We start from the raw sequence: 18619 nt of genomic DNA on the forward strand, positions 1-18619 counted from the left end.
CTCAACAGCTACACTACAGCTCTTGCGTTCAGTATTAAGCCAAACCTTTAAAGAAGATAAAAACAAAAATGTAAAGCATATTCGATGCCATGAAGGTAGTGATTTAAGATACTGTCATGCTACAGAGAAGGGAAAATGGAGTGGAAATGCTTAGTGGGATTTCTAGAGCAAGAAACATTTTTAACAGGTCTGTTCCTCCGCAGCCAACAGGAGACATGAATCAGATGAAGGTACGCAAATAGCCTTAGGAGAAATGCTTTGCCCATTTTGTTTCTAAAAGTCACAGGATCCTTTTCAGTGTGAAAAAGTTGGTCAAAAACTGGGAAGTGTAGAGATCGATGAATGACACCTGTCGAACACTCCATGGGCAAAGTAGCCAATTTTGACAGATGGTTTTCCTCCCCCCCCCCCCCCGCAGTAGTCATATGTGACATTGCAAGGCCCCTTGGGGCCTCTTCTCATACAACTAAGGATGCTGCAGAAGCTTCAGAGGGGGAGAAATCCAATGCGGATTTCCCATTCATACTGGGGCGATGTCAGAAGTGAGTCACACCCAAGAGAAGATCCAGTGAGCACAACAGACTTAAACCTGCTGATTCCAAGTCTGTTCTGACTATGACTAACTTCTAATATTGTATTTTATTTTTAAATTGCTGTAGCCCTTACGAAAAATAATAATAAATAATAATAATAGTAAATAATGTATGCTCCCTGAGCAGCTTAGAGGAAGAGCAGAATACAAACGCAAGGAGGAATAAAACCCAGACGGAGTTCTGGGTGGCATTTGCCTCCTCTGGCTGGCTAAATAGAGGCGCCCTTTCTGCTACCTCGGGAGGCAAAGCGAGGAAGAAGAGGCACTGCGCGCGCCTTCGGACCGGCCGGGTTTCCCCTCCGCATTTCCCCTTCCCGCCCCGCACAGCCCCACAACAGCGGGCTGCTCAAGCCCGGAAATCCCGAGGAAGCGGAGAAGCTGTTGCTTCGGCTGGATTTCCGTCCCCGTCGCGCGCCAGGGGCAGGAGCCGGGGAGAAAAGGCTACCCGGGTCTGGCGGCCAGCGAAGTCGCGAGCGGCGCCTCAGGCAGCCTGAGGGAGGAGCCGGAGGAGGAGCTTGAGGGGGGCGCGGGGGAAGCGGGAGAAAAAGCGCCAGCCGAGCAGTCCGCGCGCAGTCAGGCAGCGGCTGCCTCCGAGCCGAGCGAAGCCCCGCGCGCCCTGAGGGATGACAGGCGGGAACGGGGGGCGCAGTCCAGAGGTCCGCTCCTGCGAAGAAGAAGAAGACGACGACGAGGCGAGAGAAGAGTCCCCTCTCAGACGGTCTCTCTCGGAAAGGGAGCTCTAGCTGACCGCATGGGCTGGCGAGCGGACCGCCAGAGAGGGCAAGCGCCGCTTCCCGCCTTTTAAGTTTGCCGCTTGCTGAGCGGGCAGGAGAGGGACACGCTCGCCAGCGCATGAGGGGAACCGTCCTGGGGACTCGTGCCATTTCCACGCAAGGCTGTCTCCCCTGCCCTCTTCCCCCCTTGTTCCCGGGGAACAAGAAGGGGCTGGGCTTAGTCCTTGCGAGGTGGAGGAGAGGAAGAGAGAAAAGCCCCTTTCTGAAGAGAAAAGGTTTTCTGTGGGAGGGAAGAGACGGGGCTGCTTCGCTTGCCTGTTGCTTTGTGGAGTTTTGCTTTCCTAGACTGCCCCGAGCATGGACCCCCAGTCGCCCGCCCCCACCTCCCTCTACCACATGAACCACACCTGGAGCTTGTCCTGGCTGGACTCGAATGCCTCCAGGTCGGCTCCCGAGCGCCCCCTGGAGGAGGGGAGGGCCAGTTTCCTCTTCGAAATTGGCATCGAGAACTTCATCACCTTGATAGTCTTTGGCCTCATCTTCATCCTGGGTGTGGTGGGCAACTCCTTGGTCATCACCGTGCTGGCCAGGAGCAAGCCGGGCAAGCCCCGCAGCACCACCAACATCTTTGTCCTCAACCTGAGCATTGCCGACTTGGCCTATTTGCTCTTCTGCATCCCTTTCCAGTCCACAGTGTACATGTCGCCCAGCTGGGTGCTGGGCACCTTCATCTGCAAGTTCATCCACTACTTCTTCACCGTCTCCATGCTGGTCAGCATTTTCACACTCTCGGCAATGTCTGTGGACCGCTATGTGGCCATTGTGCATTCCCGGCGCTCCTCGTCCCTGCGAGTGTCCCGCAATGCGCTGCTTGGCGTCGGGGTCATTTGGCTGCTCTCGATTGCCATGGCCTCGCCTGTGGCTCACCACCAGCGTATCGTTCACCATGAAATCATCAACCAGACTTTCTGCTGGGAAGTATGGCCCAATCTTCATCACAAGAAAGTCTACGTGATCTGCACTTTTGTCTTTGGGTACCTGCTACCACTGCTGCTCATCTCCTTTTGCTATGCGAAGGTGAGTGCAGGTGAATTAGCACAAGTCATGCCATAGATGTGTGTGAGAGGCAGCCATTCCCAAAGTATATAGGGAAAGCAGCCTTGGAGAACAATGACTTACACAGGGGACTGCACAGTGGTAAAAAAAGCTTGGACTAAAATGAATGTTTAGTGTGCAATGAATGTTTAGTGTGACATTACTGTGCATAATTTGTGTTGGCTACAGATATAATTGCACAATGTTTAACATACACTAAAAGGTTAAAGGTTGCATTTGCAAGGACTTTATTGACCATGAGGCAGTAGTTCATGTGCATAGAGGCTTAATTAAGTTATATATGGTGTAGTTTTGGTAAGTGAAAGTTGAAAAGTGTGTGGAATGGTTGCACAAGCTAAATTCCAGATGGTAAGGGGTGGGGGGGTTGATCTCTTTATGATATTATAAACTTTAGACTAGTAACTAGAGATATATTTCAGAGGTTACAATAAGTGTAACTTCCCATTCCAAACACATAGTACTCAACCACATTGTATTGACTTACTCAAGGCAAAGCCAAACAACCTCGTTATATGGCTTCCATATGAACTAAATTGCAGCTGCTTCAAAGACAGGGCAAATTACAGTTCTTACCCTGTGTCAAAAATAGAGAGGCCTTGATCCAGATAACTTTGCAAGTAGCAACAGGCTGTGTAAATGAATGCTGCTTCATATTGCAGTCTTTTGCTTAAAAAATCTGGGTATCTCAGTGTGAATGACTTTCTGAGGGAAAGAAGATCAGGGTTTCCTAAAATCTGTTCATGCACAAAGGCACTTTCCAGGTGGTAGTTGCACAGTTCCTATCCATAAGGCAATCTGTGAATTAAAGTGTAAAGTCTTTTGATAGACATCAGTGGATGTTTTGCTTCTGAGATAAAGGGTTCATCCTGACTATCTGATTGAGATAAAAAGAATCAATAGAAATGCTAGAACTAGACGGGACTAAGACATCAAATTACAATTGATTTGAAACTCCACACTCTTCATTCTGACAACACAGTGTTTTCGCTTAAATTTATAATCTGGAGGCTTGGATAGCTTAGTTTTTTGAGAATGAGACTCTTAATCTCAAGGTCCTGGGTTCAATCCTCATGTTGGGTGAAAGATTCCTGCATTGCAGGGGATTGGATTTAGATGGTCCTCATGGTCTCTTCCAGATATACAATTCTATGGTTCTAAGTTGTCTTAATACAAAATGGCAATCCATTCATCATACAACATTTATAATTAATTGTTACCATTAGCCATAGTTTCACTGTTGTAAATGGTAACAAATTTTGAAACCAGTTTTTAGTTAGAAAGACTTTGTATTTGGCCCAGAATCCCAGTACTTCTAATATTACCAGTACAACAGAATCCTTGCATACTATCCTTGCATGCACTGATTTACTAGTTTTATTAAGCAGAAAACAGATAACAGGAATGCAAACCATCACTTTTCAGAATGCCTACTAGTTAATTTATTATGTGATCTATATGAAGCTGTTGGCAGCACTCATTAGGAGTTTTAGAGCAAGGTGTCATGATGAAATGCTGCTCTACTTCTCCGTAACATCAGGAGAGAATGTGAAAACTCTGGATTGGTATCAGAGTGCAGTGGTGAACTGGATGAGGGCCAATAAACTGCTTGAATCCTCAAAAGACAGTCTGTTTGCGTGGTGGTTTCTGTGTCCAGGATACAGGAAATTATTTGTTCTTGATGGGATCACACTGCCTCTGAAGGAGCAAGTGCATAGCTTGGGAATATTCCCAGATACCACCATTAGATGTCTGAGTGTCCCTCTGCGGCCATGGAGTTCTTCTTATCAGCTCTACCTGGTTCATTAGCTATAGCTGTTCTTGGAAAGGGATAACCTGACTACTGTAGTCCATGCTTTGGTAACCTTGAGGCTGGATTACTGTAATGTGCTCTGTGTGGGGCTGCTCTTGAACCTGATTTGGAAGCTCCAGCTGCCGCAGAGTTCGGTGGCCAGACTGCTGATGGCAATGCATAATCTCAGTCACTGAGATCATCTGCTGTAGTATCATTGGTTGTTATCCAAGCTGGTAAGACTCATTTGACATCAACACAAAAAAGAGCTTTCTTTCATCAGTTCCATCTTGTGGAATGTACTTCCAATAGAGATTCAGCCGATTCCTTCTTTCTTTTTGAAAGCCTGCTGAAACCTTTACTATTTTGCCAGGCTTATGCAGGCAGATAAGAATGCATCTTTCCATAATAGTTAGCTGATTAGCTCTTATTTTAATTTTTAATGTGCTTTTATTATGTGTAGATATTAAAATACCTTGATGTAGCATATAAATATTTTGTTATAAATAAATAGTTTTTGTAAGGGAAATGTCTCCATATTCAATAACAAAAGTGGCAGAGTTAAAATGATTAAAAACATTGTCAGAGTAAAAATGTGACATTAGCCACTCAGGCATTTCCCCACATACAATGCCTGCACATAGAGAGAAAGGGGAAATGAGAGTGCATTTGCTGATCTTGTTTTGGATAGCATTCCTCTTGGACATCTGTGCATTGGTGAAGACATTGTAGTTCATATAGAGAATTTTTCTATGCTGACATCTGTGTGGACATCCAGGGAGCTGATTGCGAGTGGAGCCAGTAGCCTGCTTCCTCCTTCTGTATGTTCTTCGACAGACAGAAGTGACTCTCAAGTTTGGACAGAGCTGCTATTCTAGTTTCCTGATAGGTCATTCACCATGGCTTACTGCTCTGGTAGGGGGTGAGGCAGTAGGGAGATTGGCTTGGTGTAAATGCACCTGAAGTAGTAGCAGATTGGCTCTGCTGGTGCACTTTCACTGTACCAACCCCAGTATTGATAAGCAACAGTGACTCACTTGCCAGAAAACTAATGTGGCCCCCTTCCCTAACCTTGCATGCTATTGCTGATGAATGGTGAGGAGGTTTGAGTATTGAACCTGGGAGACCACATGGCCATGAAATTCCCTGTGTGACCTAGGGCCAGTCACAGGATGGTGTAAGGATGAAATAGGGAAGGTAGAACCATCTATACCACATTACTAGAAATGTAATAATGAGTAATAATAGCTAAATGTATCAAAAATGCCTTAATGGGGCTAACGGCTCTTCTGATCCTGGCCGCACCTTATATGCTGCAATGTCAAGAGAGAGAGAGTTTAATCATGTGCTTATTTAAACAGTGTTTGGTGAAGCAGTTGTAGGTGAAATCACTGGTGGCTGCTTCAGGAATTGGTGAAAGAGTGGCATTCTTGCCTGTACCTTTAAGTTGTGGGGGGATGGAGTGAAGGAAGAAGAAGAAGAGTTTGGATTTGATATCCCGCCTTTCACTCCCTTTAAGGAGTCTCAAAGCGGCTAACATTCTCCTTTCCCTTCCTCCCCCACAACAAACACTCTCTGAGGTGAGTGGGGCTGAGAGACTGGCCCAAGGTCATCCAGCAGCTGCATGTGGAGGAGTGGAGATGCGAACCCAGTTCCCCAGGTTACGAGACTACTGCTCTTAACCACTACACCACACTGGCTCTCAGGAAGGGGCTACTTCAGTCAGTACCTTGCAAGTGAATGGTTGCTGACTAAATTGTCACCACTGGTCCAGCTATCCATGAAGCAACTGTGTGCTTGTGGAAACTGAGATTCTCTCTTGCCTCAACAGTCTCCCAGTGCTAAAATCAATGCAGGAATCAACTACCTCTACCACCAACTGCCTGCTGACACTCTTGCCCAGCAAACTCCCGAAGTGGCTGTCACCATTCTTAAATCTCCCCTCCCCCAACTGCTCACTCAGATGAGTACAAACCTTAAAAGTAGTACAGTAATAGAAGACATGCATCACAATGGGCTTCCTCCCTATTGAAACTTACCATTAAAGCAACCCTCTGCTCTCATCTTGTCAATCAAATTCTTGTCCAAATAGAAACGTCTCACAAAAGTTCAACAGAGCAGCTGCTACATTATTGTCATACAACCTTGGTACAGCCCACAGAATTACTAAAGCATAATGAGTTACGATACCTCAGTGTAGTGGTTGTTATTCCTAGTCTTAGTTTAATTGTTGGCATAAGATATCCCAAAGTTGGCTGTATGTATAATTGCTTATATCACAGCTGCGTAATTGCAGCCTCAGGAGTTACTAGGGTACAAATGAAAACACACACTAAATAAAATCACTTCTAGCCTGTTGCCTTCTGAAGGGGCAAAGGGTTCTTTTTGGATGCCAGTGGCAATAAACAAAACAGGAACATTGTACTTAACAGTGGATTGTTTGCTAGACAAAAATAGAAAGCAAACCATAGAAAATACCAGATATCTCAGGGCCCTGTTAGTTGCCGCAGGGCAGCAGCACACCCTCCCACTCCTTCAATCTACAGCTGGCACTGGGATCTCTGACTAAGCAGGGACCTGACTGAGTTTATATACTTTTAATGTTTCAAATTGAAGTCACCAAAACTTCTCCTCTCTTCTGGTCGCTGACTTCAATGCCTGCTGGTGACTTCAATGGACTGGTTAGTAGCTAAGGGTGATGGCTTATTACTCCTGTGCTAACCTCCTGCCTTGATGCAGCTGTGCTGTTTATCTGCCTTCCAGATGTGGAAGTTGCTGCCAGATATCAAGGGAGAGGAGCCAGGTAGCAGAAGAGTCAGTGTGGGCCAGTGTTCCTGCCATTGTGCCCACACCACATCAATGTCCCTGCCACCTTGCTCCTCCTTTTCCTCTCCCTCTCAGTATTGGATCACTGCCGAGTAAGCAGGAATTAATTCACCCAATGAGAAACTCCCCCCCCAAAAAAAACCTCCTCATGTTTTTGCCCCACCTCTTTATAGATGGAGTGATTCAATAAATGCTGGGGCATATCAACTACATTCTCCCTGTAAATACAATGCCTCCGGTTATATGGAATATTTTAAAATCAAATAATCAAATCTATAATCTCCATAGCAAAAAAAAAATTGCACAATGTTCTTAAACAGGCCAATATTTACTAGATTAATTTTTGTTACCTTTTTTGGTCGTAACACCACTGATACATCCAGCCCAATGGGATTCTTCCCATAAGGTTAATGGCATCAATAAATTTGACTGATTTGGGTCTCTGCCACACTCATTTGTTTCTAAAAAGTTTGGGTGGAGGATGCTGTGCTCATTAGAGTGGGAGCTTTCTGACAAATAAATTACCTCCTCTGTCACCTGTTCTGTAACAGATATGTGATTAGCTATTTTCAGACTATAGCCATTTAATTTTTTTTTTCCAGCAGTTCATTAAGGCCTCTTGGGAGAAAAGCTTTGTGAACTTTTCTGCTGTTGTTAAACTTTAGACATTAAAGTTTATTGCATTTTTCATGCATCTTAATCCAGATAATGTCTGGGATATGTCCCTGAAGTACTACGCTCCTTCAGCTCCTATAAAAAACAATAGCTGTTTAATAAATCTGCCTTCTACTGGAAAGAGAAGCAGCATTTTGGTAGCAAGTTTCTCCTCAGGCTGTTCATTTGTCTGAATAAATAGTATTATTTAAGAACACTTATGAATACGATTTTCACATATGCTACTAAAAGTGGCTTTTGCTATTTATGTGCATACTGTGGATGAATGACTTTAAGAGTGTCATTCAAATATCACAAATGAGTTGAAAAAAATACAATGAAGTAAATCCAGATTAAATTGGAGGTGGAAATGTGAATTGCCATTTTGATGCCAACAGAGTTGTGTGGATGCTGCGAAAAACATGAGGAACAAGAAGTACCTGCCTGAAATTACCCTTGGATGATTCAGAATTGGCCTCAGAAGCTAAAGTAAAGCATAATTTTTGAGAATCTTTGACATGGATTTTCACAGGTTTTGCTTCAGTTACAAGAATGATTGCACTGTGATTAATACTGAAAGATTAATGAGGCAATTTCAGCTCAGTTCATTCACTTGGCTTTTCAAGGCTGAAAAACGAATAAAATATTATAAATTAACATCTGTTTTTTCTTGTCTCTGAAGAAGTCATTTTGTACAAAGTGCCTGACCACTGTGGATTCACTAAACATTGATTTATAACCTTTCCTGAGCCTCTGGAGTGGCTTTTCATGAGGTGGAGGCATCGGTCGAAATTTGCCAGGTGCATTTTCCACCTGGTTATTGGCCACTTGCAACCAAGTGAAATGCCTGGGCACCAGGATGGTGCTTGCTATCTCCACGATCTGGAGGTGTATTCCTGGAGATCCTTGGATCTTGACTGTTTTCACACACTAGCAACAGATTCTGTAGAATTTTATCCATTATATTTTATCTGCACAATCAGAATGGATTTCAGGAACCAAAAAATTGTTTTGGAAAAAAAGGGACCTTTGAGCCCCCAAATGGCAACTAGGCATTCTGTTTTGGCAACTATAACTCTGGTTTAAGGAGCCAACTGGTGCTGGGCTTATATTTCTGAGTTTCTAACAAGGAGAGGGGATTGCAACCTGCAAACCATGCATCATGGCAATAGCAGGACTATAATAGCAGTAGTAGGAAAGTATTAAAAAAAATAATTGAATTGAACTGTTTTATGTAACAGGTAAGTAAGAGCAATGCATTCATATAATTATCTCGACTGAACAGTTAAGAACATCCATGATTTTATCGTTAACCCCAATGAAAATTATTGATATATTAATTTAAAGCAACACTTCCCATATACTAAGTGCTAATGAAGAGGTATTACATGAAACAAGTGGATGAAACCATAATAGCTGCCTTGCAGCAATCAATATTGGCCGTACTTGGGGCTTAAATCATGCTTCAACCTCTTATGAGCTATTAATGTATTTCCACTGATTGACACTGGGCTCACTGATTGCCTTGGTGAGGAGAACAAGAGCAGGATGAGAGGGCATTAGCAATACTCGCTCACTCCTGTTATAGCAAGCTGCTGGAAGGAGGAGGGCAGCACTGAACTCCTGACACTTCTGCTTATAGCCACTCCATTGAGTCAAAGCTTGCCATTGTGACGTGATGGTCCTCAACAAGAGTGATCCTGAAAGGGGAGCCACCAATGGGTACCACACTTTGTGTCACTTGTCAGGATTGCCATGTCAGTGAGGCTGCTGCCACCCCCCCCCCCTTGGCTGTTGTTAGATTAAGTGGGTTAGGCAGTTTGGGGCAGTTAAGAGTTGTCACTGCAGATATAGGCGGGTGATGCTCAGGCTGACAGCAGGGGCCTCCCAATTTTTGTTTGTGGTGGGAGGTGACTGTGAACCGTGAGTTAAAGAGTGTATAACCCCAAGTGAGAGATGGGGGTTGAGTGGCTATGAGAGAAGGCGAGAGGAGTTTGCGAGGGAATGGATTAATGGGTGAATAAGTGACCGTGCTGTACTGTATATGTGAAAGACTCTGGGGTGTTTTATTGCATTCCTCCTGTCCTGTCTGCAAGGCCAATTCAAGAGAAGAGCATTGAGTTACTGTTTCTTAACCACTGGCAATTATGCTTTGGGGTTCTGTAAGGCACCATCTTATACCTAGTGACATACAGTCATACCTCGGGTTACAGCCGCTTCAGGTTGTGTTTTTTTGGGTTGCGGACCGCCGAAACCCGGAAGTACCAGAATGGGTTACTTCCGGGTATTGGCTGTCGCGCATGCGCATAAGCGCTGAATTGCAACCTGCGCGTGCGCAGACGCGGGTTGCGAACGCTGTGGATTGTGAATGTGCATCCTGTATGGATCACATTTGCAACCCGAGTGCCCACTGTATAACATATTTATGAGGCAATTGGAATTGGTCCTTTGGAGATTTTCAACACAGTGCCGTAGATAAGTATTGATAAATTGCCTATTCAGTATTGGTTTACTGTCTTCCACCTATTTAAAAGCAGGGTGGATTTGATTTAAATCACTAGTCAGCAAGACTTGATTCAAATCATTTATTTATTTTTACAGAAAGACTCATTCTTGCTCGTATAATCTTAATATTTTCAACCAGATGGTTTCATTTTTGGAATAATACATTTTCAGAGTAGTTTTTACAGTTCTATCAAAAATTACTGATTTGGTTATACTTTTAGAAATACATAGATAGATAATCATGAAATTATTTTATTTTATTTTTAAAAAAATATGGAACGCTTCACGAATTTGCGTGTCATCCTTGCGCAGGGGCCATGCTAATCTTCCCTGTATTGTTCCAATTTTAGTATATGTGCTGCCAAAGCGAGCACGATAATCATGAAATTATTGTGAAGTTTAATAAGTTAATTGTTTATATTTGGACAACTTTTCTGCTGTACTTTATTGGAAGGAGAAAAATAATCTTTTCCTTAATAACATTTTAAACAATTTATCTAACTAAAACAATAACATTGTTAACTGATGTGGTTAAACAATTAAAAAGAAACAAAAAACTTAGACTTAGTTTTAGCACACATGAAAAATTTAAAACAAATCCTTATTTTCTGATGAATACCCTTTGGACTATAATGTAACTTAAATAGAAAACTATCTTTAGAAAGATTTTTCCTCCAGAAGCATTTTATTTTAAAAATCCAATTTAAAATTTTAAAAATCTGATTTAAATAAGAAACAACTTTTTTTGTTTTTTTAAATCATTGATTTTTATCCACCCTGTTTAATACCAAATTACACTTTTACATAGATGTTTATAATACCATCAGCAAAATAAAATAATCTAGACTGGTTTATCACATTTCTCTCTGTCCATCTTCCCTCACTGGACATTTTCTTACATTTATACCCACCTTTCTTCTATAAATGTGGCATTAATGTGGTTCCTAAGAGGTATCCTATACAGACACTGACCAGACACATATCTACTTAGCTTCAGCAAGATGATAGCCTCTTCTGCATTCAGACCATACCCTGGAACTAGCTATTTGTTCCCTACCCTTTACATGCGGAAGGGGTTGATCATATGTTTGGTGATAAACTACTTCAAACATTTGGGCGATAAAGTAAAACATGTTCTTTCATATTGCATTGTTAAAATATGCTACGCCAAATACAACCAAATATATCTGTAGTTTAAATCTCTTTTGGTCTGTGATGCTCTCATGCTCTAATGTAAGAGATTTTTCCAGCCTTATCTTGTAGGAAAGCTTTTTGCAAAGAACTGTAATTTAATTTAGCAATATAACTATTGCAGTTTATATTGGTTACGTGAATTTCCAGGAATATTGTTTCTGGAATCTTGTTGTAAAAAGGCAATTATAGGCAATTTATAGGCAAAATTGTCGAGAATCCAAGTATCCACATGGTACTAGATGTAAAAGAAATAAAGGTTTAGATCTAGAATATCTTTATTCTAATATATGTTTTTCACCTCTACATCTAGTAGAAGGGCAGTAAGGGGGGGGGGGAATAAAAATAAAATTAATGAACCAATGATAACCTGTATGTATTATAAACTGGAATTCATGGGTGGCTTAGGAAAGCCTAATTTATTTTATGAAATGAAATACTGTATTGCAGAGAGCTGATAATCTATTAAATGTACTACTATGCCAATAGTCTGGTCAAATACACATTGTGACTAAAACAGATGTACTGTATTACTAAATGGTTAGCCATGCAAAGTATATCGTAGCAAAAACAAGAGAGTCTGGTGGCATCTTAAAGACGGGCAGATATGTACACCAATCCTAACTGAAGGGAGAGCTAGTAGCAAAGTGATGGATGATCCATTATCCCCAGCATGTGCTGGTCAATACAGAAGATGGAAGCCCTCCTCCTTCTCTGGCAGTCCTTTATACAGTGGTACCTTTGGTTAGGGACGCAGGTGGCGCTGTGGGTAAAACCTCAGCGCCTAGGACTTGCCGATCGCATGGTTGGCGGTTCGAATCCCCGCGGCAGGGTGCGCTCCCGTTGCTTGGTCCCAGCCCTGCCAACCTAGCAGTTCGAAAGCACCCCCGGGTGCAAGTAGATAAATAGGGACCGGTTACCAGCGGGAAGGTAAACGGCGTTCCGTGTGCTGCGCTGGCTCGACAGATGCAGCTTGTCACGCTGGCCACGTGACCCAGAAGTGTCTGCGGACAGCGCTGGCTCCCGGCCTATAGAGTGAGATGAGCACACAACCCTAGAGTCTGGCAAGACTGGCCCGAACGGGCAGGGGTACCTTCACCTTCACCTTCACCTTCACCTTTGGTTAAGTACTTAATCGTTCTGGAGGTCCGTTCTTAACCTGAAGCTGCGCCGCCGGAGCGCGATTTCTGTTCTCATCCTGAAGCAAAGTTCTTAACCTGAGGTACTATTTCTGGGTTAGCAGAGTCTGTAACCTGAAGCGTATGTAACATGAAGTGTATGTAACCCGAGGTACCACTGTACATATTTGAACCCCCCCCCAATCGTTTCCATGGGAGGGAATAAACTATGTGAGATGTAGCTGAAAAACACTGCCACTGGCAGATCTATGACCATGGAGTGTGGATGTATATGTAGTGGCAGAGAGGCACTTTCCCTCTGTCTTAATCCCCTCCAGCTACCAAATGCAAGAAATTCAAATTTCTCTCTTGACATATTTCTTGTGTGGCATGACCTTTTGTGGGCTACTTTATCAGATGCTTGAATAGCTATTCTCATGATGAAATCTATATGTATATATACAGGGTGAGTCTTTTAAAAGAGGCCCCGTGGAACATGTGTACTCTATATCCATGGGGCCTCTTTTAAAGGACTCACCCTGTATATTAGTGTAGAAAAGCTGCCTGGGCATTAAGCAGTAATGATGATGGTGATGATTAATAATAATAGAAGAGATGCAAAATGTGAGGCCAAGAGGCAATGAAATGCAAGTATAGTCTGGTGTTTCTATGTAAAACTCACACAAGCATCCTGTATAAATTTCTTTTATACATTTCAGCTTTTGATGGAATATCACAGACTGCACTTCCTGTATTTCATTGTCATTTGAGTTGAAGGTACACAGCTGTCCCCTTCACTGCGCTGCCCATGTATAAATTATATATCAGGATGTAACTCACTACACAAAGAATCCACCTAAAAGGAATAGATTTAGATGCATAAAAATATCAATGGGAATCAGTAATATAAGGAAGAGATGGTGCATTCTTACTTAAATTACACTTTTTCAGTTTAACTTAATTGTTGGGATTTTTTTTTAATGTGTTGGATATTGTAGCACATTTGCTTTAGCTCATTTCCACTCTTCCCCTTTTTCCCTTCGGACCATATTGTAATCCATTATAATCCCCTGATTAGGAATACATATAAAAAACAGAGAGCTCATCTCTTACTGTTGCATTAATTTGGCAGTTCTGCCTCACCCACCTCGATACACTTGAGCTTTTGTAGCTCCCCCCCCCCCAAATATTTGGAAGCTGTAAAGAACAAATGTGTTCATAACTGCCCCTGAGGATGTGATTGTTTATGTTGGTATTTGAAAGCTGGTATTTGAAAAGTTTAAAAACTTTGATTGTAAAAACCTGTCAATGTAACATTTGAACCTGTGAATGTAGTAAATATTTCTCACCAGGTACTTATTAGATGCAAAACTCAGCATGCATCCTTTCTAACTAGACGTGAATAGGATGCATGCTGAGTTTTGCATCTAATAAGTATCTGAATTTATTCCCAGGTAGGCGAGTGTTAGAGTTATTTGAGTGAAATTTTCCAATCTGGACCTTGTGCAGAGTAGGAATGAAAAAACTCCACTACAACAATGAGTTCCAAAAACTTTTACTGCAAAACTATTTTGTAGCTCTAAACAAACTAGACATTCAGTGTGTTGATGAGGAGGAGTTATTGGGTTATTTTTTTATTTTTATTATGTTTTTGTCTTTTTATATTGTGCTTTTATGTTGTAACTACCCTGATTTCTGTGGATAAAGGGTGGTATATAAATTTGATTTAATCATCATCATCATCTTTTCAGGTTCTCAATCACCTGCATAAAAAACTGCGGAACATATCAAAGAAGTCAGAAGCATCCAAAAAGAAGGTAAATAAATAGCTTTCCTTATTAAAAACAAGGGTTGAGAAGGCATGTTGTTGAGTGCATATTCATTTCCAATATGACATTTACCAAACTATATTAGTAAATTTAGAAAGAAAATGTGATAATTCAGTATTTTGTGACGGATATCCGCACATTTCAGGAACCAGCAGATCTTACTAAAATATTCTGATAAATATTTAGGACTATGAAAAAGAAATCATTTTTTAACATACCCCCTCCCCATTTTTTTTATTTAATGCAGATATGCCAGTGATTTTATCTATTCTAACAAATCAAGGCCAATGAACAATCATACAATAAAACAATATTTCCTGTGCAGGTGGAAATGGCCTCCTTGTATTCTTTGCCTTATCTCGGGAAAGACTTCCCATGCAATGAGGAACAGGCAGTCTTACTGCAGCAGCCCTGACCTAATTGACCGTGGTCCCTCATTCGTCCCTCACTTGCCTTGTGCTGTTTTTTGTACATTTGCACTATGTATGCACAAAGAACAAAGCCAAAATAATTAAGGGGTCGGAAACATTATGATGGCAGAACTGGAAAGCAACACTAGCAATACTTGTGCATTTAAATCCTCCACACAAATAAAAGCATGAGAGAGAAAAGAGCGAGAATGAGAATGCTAGTTCTGCTACCAGTCCACTCCCCTCTGTTAGCTGGATGGCTAAATAGTTGCATTAGGCAGTCTTCTCTATTTGTGTTATTTATGGCTCTAAATTGCATGGGAGGTCTGTACAAGTGCAGAAGGAGGATACAGTGGAGGAGGTGGGGCCAATAGGCTAATCTCAGCTTTCCCTTCACATACTTCTAATTGCATGAGGGATAAATAACTGAAGAGGGTTTTGCTCATAAGTAGATCTGCTTCTGCAGCTATCAGGTCAGGTAGATGCTTTTGCAGATCGATGCTTAAGAGTGCAAACTTTTGCAGATAGATGCTTAAGAGTACAAGCCTGTGCAGGTCTACTCAGAAGGAAGTAATATGCTTCAATGGGACTTGTTCCTGGAGTGTATATGATTGCAGCCACTTGAAACAGAAGGTTGCACTGCTCTTCAGGGAGCCAAATAGCTGTGGGTTAAACCACAGAGCCTAGGACTTGCTGATCAGAAGGTTGGCAGTTCGAATCCCTGTGATGGGGTGTGCTCCCATTGCTCAGTCCCAGCTCCTGCCAACCTAGCAGTTCGAAAGCACATCAAAGAGCAAGTAGATAAATAGGTACTGCTCCGGCGGGAAGGTAAACGGCGTTTCCGTGCACTGCTCTGGTTCGCCAGAAGCAGCTTAGTCATGCTGGCCACATGACCCGGAAGTTCCCTTGGCCAATAAAGTGAGATGAGCACCGCAACCCCAGAGTCAGCCACAACTGGACCTAATGGTCAGGGGTCCGTTTACCTTTACCTTAAGCATCCTAATAAGTTATGTTGAGTAGTAGGCAGACAGTCTACTCACAGGCACACCATCTACCCATGAGTAAATGACATAGCTTAGCAGCTTGAGTCACTTTGAAGTGAGATAAGTATGTTTAATTATTTAATTGGATTTTCAAATATATAAGAACAAAAAAAAAGGAACATCGTGTATTTATGTTGCACATACAACATAAATAAGAGGTTAGAAATGCATTTCAATTTTTTTGGCCATTATTATATTTCATGTACTTTGATTTTCTAAGGAGAATACCTAACACATAAATAAATAAAGAAGAGCTATCTTGTATGTCTCCTTGGCTGCACATTATACCAATAATGTCACAAAGGCTTCTGAGATATAATGGAATAAGATGTAGCAAGGGATTTTCAGGCCATTATGTAAAATGACTCTAGCCAAAGGAACCATCTGTTATAAATATGACAGATTTAAGAGGTAGAGGGTCAAATCCTGCCAACACTTACGTCTGAGGTTACTTGAGCATAACATAATGAGCTTCATATTTTTTAGCAAACAAGGGCAAATGAAGCATACTTAACTTGTTAGATAATTATATATGACAGGAGCTATAATTTGTTTTAGTTCGATTCAAGGACAGAAGGATTTGGTTTTTTACTGTTAACTTAAAGTGATATAAACTCCCCCCCCCACCTCTCATTGAAAATATGTATGACAAATGTAGTATTTCAGATTTTGATTAAGATTTTTTTTCTTACCATTTATATCAAGACAGGCAGCCTGAATTTTGTCCCAAATAAGTCATTTATTTCATGTGCCATGGAAAATCAACTGGTTGCTGTGTCACACAACAGCTGTATTTTGGGCATATTCTTATCTTACTATCACAATATATAACAGCAGTAATCTCAGTTTTCTGAGTGCATGTCTTTATGTAGACCAAACAACACCATCAATATGCAAAAAGACATGGGGGGTGGGGGAGATGGAAAATCGGGGTGGGAGAGGGAATGAAATGAAGAGTCTGAGATATTGAACATTAGTAGTACACATTGCCCTTTTTTCTGATCACAGATGTCCCCCTGTTTATGATGTTTAGGCAAAATGGCGCCTCTCAGACACAGCTTGGTATTAGCTGTCTTGGAGAGATCTCAAGATATGCAGAAGTAAAAAAAAAAAAAAATTGAAGGAAAATCTAAGTGCTTGTATGGCCCGAGTCTCATTTGTTTAATTCCCGTAAGCTACTTTTTGGAAACTTGAATAACATCTGTAAACGTTTACTGTACCTCTCCCCCTTTTCATTGCTTTTCAAGCCTATATTGTAAGTCTGCTTGTTCAGTTGTTAAGAAATAATCCACACTTTAACTTTTCTGTCTCAGACAGCACAAACAGTCCTGGTGGTCGTAGTGGTTTTTGGGATATCCTGGCTGCCCCATCATGTTGTACATCTCTGGGCTGAATTTGGAGATTTCCCACTGACTCAAGCCTCGTTTATCTTCAGAGTGGCAGCGCATTGCCTGGCTTATAGCAATTCTTCTGTGAATCCTATTGTATATGCATTCCTCTCTGAGAATTTTAGGAAGGCCTATAAGCAAGTGTTCAAATGCCAGATTGGTAGCAAATCACCTCTGAATGAAGGTAAAGAAAATCATATTGACACACCACCATCTACTAATTCAACACATGTGTGAACAACACTAATAATGTCTTTATTTGCAATGCCAGGTTTTCATATACGTAGACCTACTTCCGATAAAAAGCACAAGTGCTCCAAAACTTTATGTTGGCAATTGGTAGTCAGCTTATTGAAGTTCTGTTTGTAATAACAGCTTCTGGAGGAAATGGTTTGATGCGAGAAAATCTGGGTTCATATGGAAAGCACTCTAATATTCATTTTCTGGAATGCCTTTCAAATGAAGAGTACCTTAGTTATTTTAAAATTATGCCAGAAAAGTAAATTGGAAACCTGCTATACATTTAGAAGGGTGTTCATTTATACCTATTATAATGTTTTGCTCCTATACAAACAAATGCATTTTTTAATAAAACCAATAAAGCTGCAATCCTAACTGTACTTACCTAGGAGTAAGCCCCGTTGAATGTGGTAGGACTTAATTTTGAGTGGTCATGGTCAGAATTACACCATAAACTATTATTTTTCAAAATGTGACCTTTTGCAAGGAAATAGGATACAAATCTCAGGCACCTGAGGATAAACATGAAATGTGCTTTGAAGCTTATCTGTCCAAACTGTGCAGTAGGTCCATGTAATTAATACCACATTTACACAATCAGCCAGAGATTGTCCAGTGTAAGATTACTGCCCACTTAGAACAGCTGCTTCAGAAATGGAATATATTGTGGTGTTTAGATGTTCATGGTTAATAAAGCCAGATTTGCTGCTCAGCTTTCAGTATATGGAAACCTGCATAGGATTCCCTGGTGTGTAGATAATGAAAGAATATCAGGCAGACAGAATCTAGTTTCCAAATTTTGTCAGGTGCTTCCTATGGAAATAGCCATAATGGCGGCAAATTTCAGATACCCCTTCTCATGCTATTAAGAATCTAATAAATGAGAATCCACATTTTGATACAGGGAGCTGGTTCGTATGTGATGCTAAGACAAACTGTGGCTAGGCATGAACACACATTCACACTTGACTTAGCATGTTGTTCAAATCCAGGCTCATGGCTTGTCTTACTAATGGCAAACCTTGAGCTGTAACCATGATATGTTCTTAGGTAACAGCTCATGTTTTGTCTGGAGAAGACAAACCACAAGCCTGGGTTCAAACAGCACACTAAGTCAAACAATGGCTTAGCAGCGTGATTGCTGGGGGAGGAGTGCAGGATCCACAGTTCCCTCTCTAGTAATC

General features: G+C 41.6%; 1 protein-coding gene across 1 annotated transcript; it reads left to right on the forward strand.

The window, feature by feature from the left end:
- Nucleotides 1–1137: 1137 nt before the first annotated feature.
- On the forward strand, nucleotides 1138–17789 carry GALR1 (galanin receptor 1). The gene is made up of 3 exons (XM_081919477.1): nucleotides 1138–2403; nucleotides 14277–14342; nucleotides 17121–17789. Exons 1-3 carry the CDS (start codon nucleotides 1684–1686, stop codon nucleotides 17430–17432), a joined length of 1098 nt encoding a protein of 365 aa, XP_081775603.1. The 5' UTR covers nucleotides 1138–1683; the 3' UTR covers nucleotides 17433–17789.
- The last annotated feature ends 830 nt before the right edge of the window (nucleotides 17790–18619 follow it).

Source organism: Podarcis melisellensis (genome assembly GCF_964234715.1).
Source record: "Podarcis melisellensis genome assembly, chromosome: 7".
Lineage (NCBI taxonomy): Eukaryota > Metazoa > Chordata > Lepidosauria > Squamata > Lacertidae > Podarcis > Podarcis melisellensis.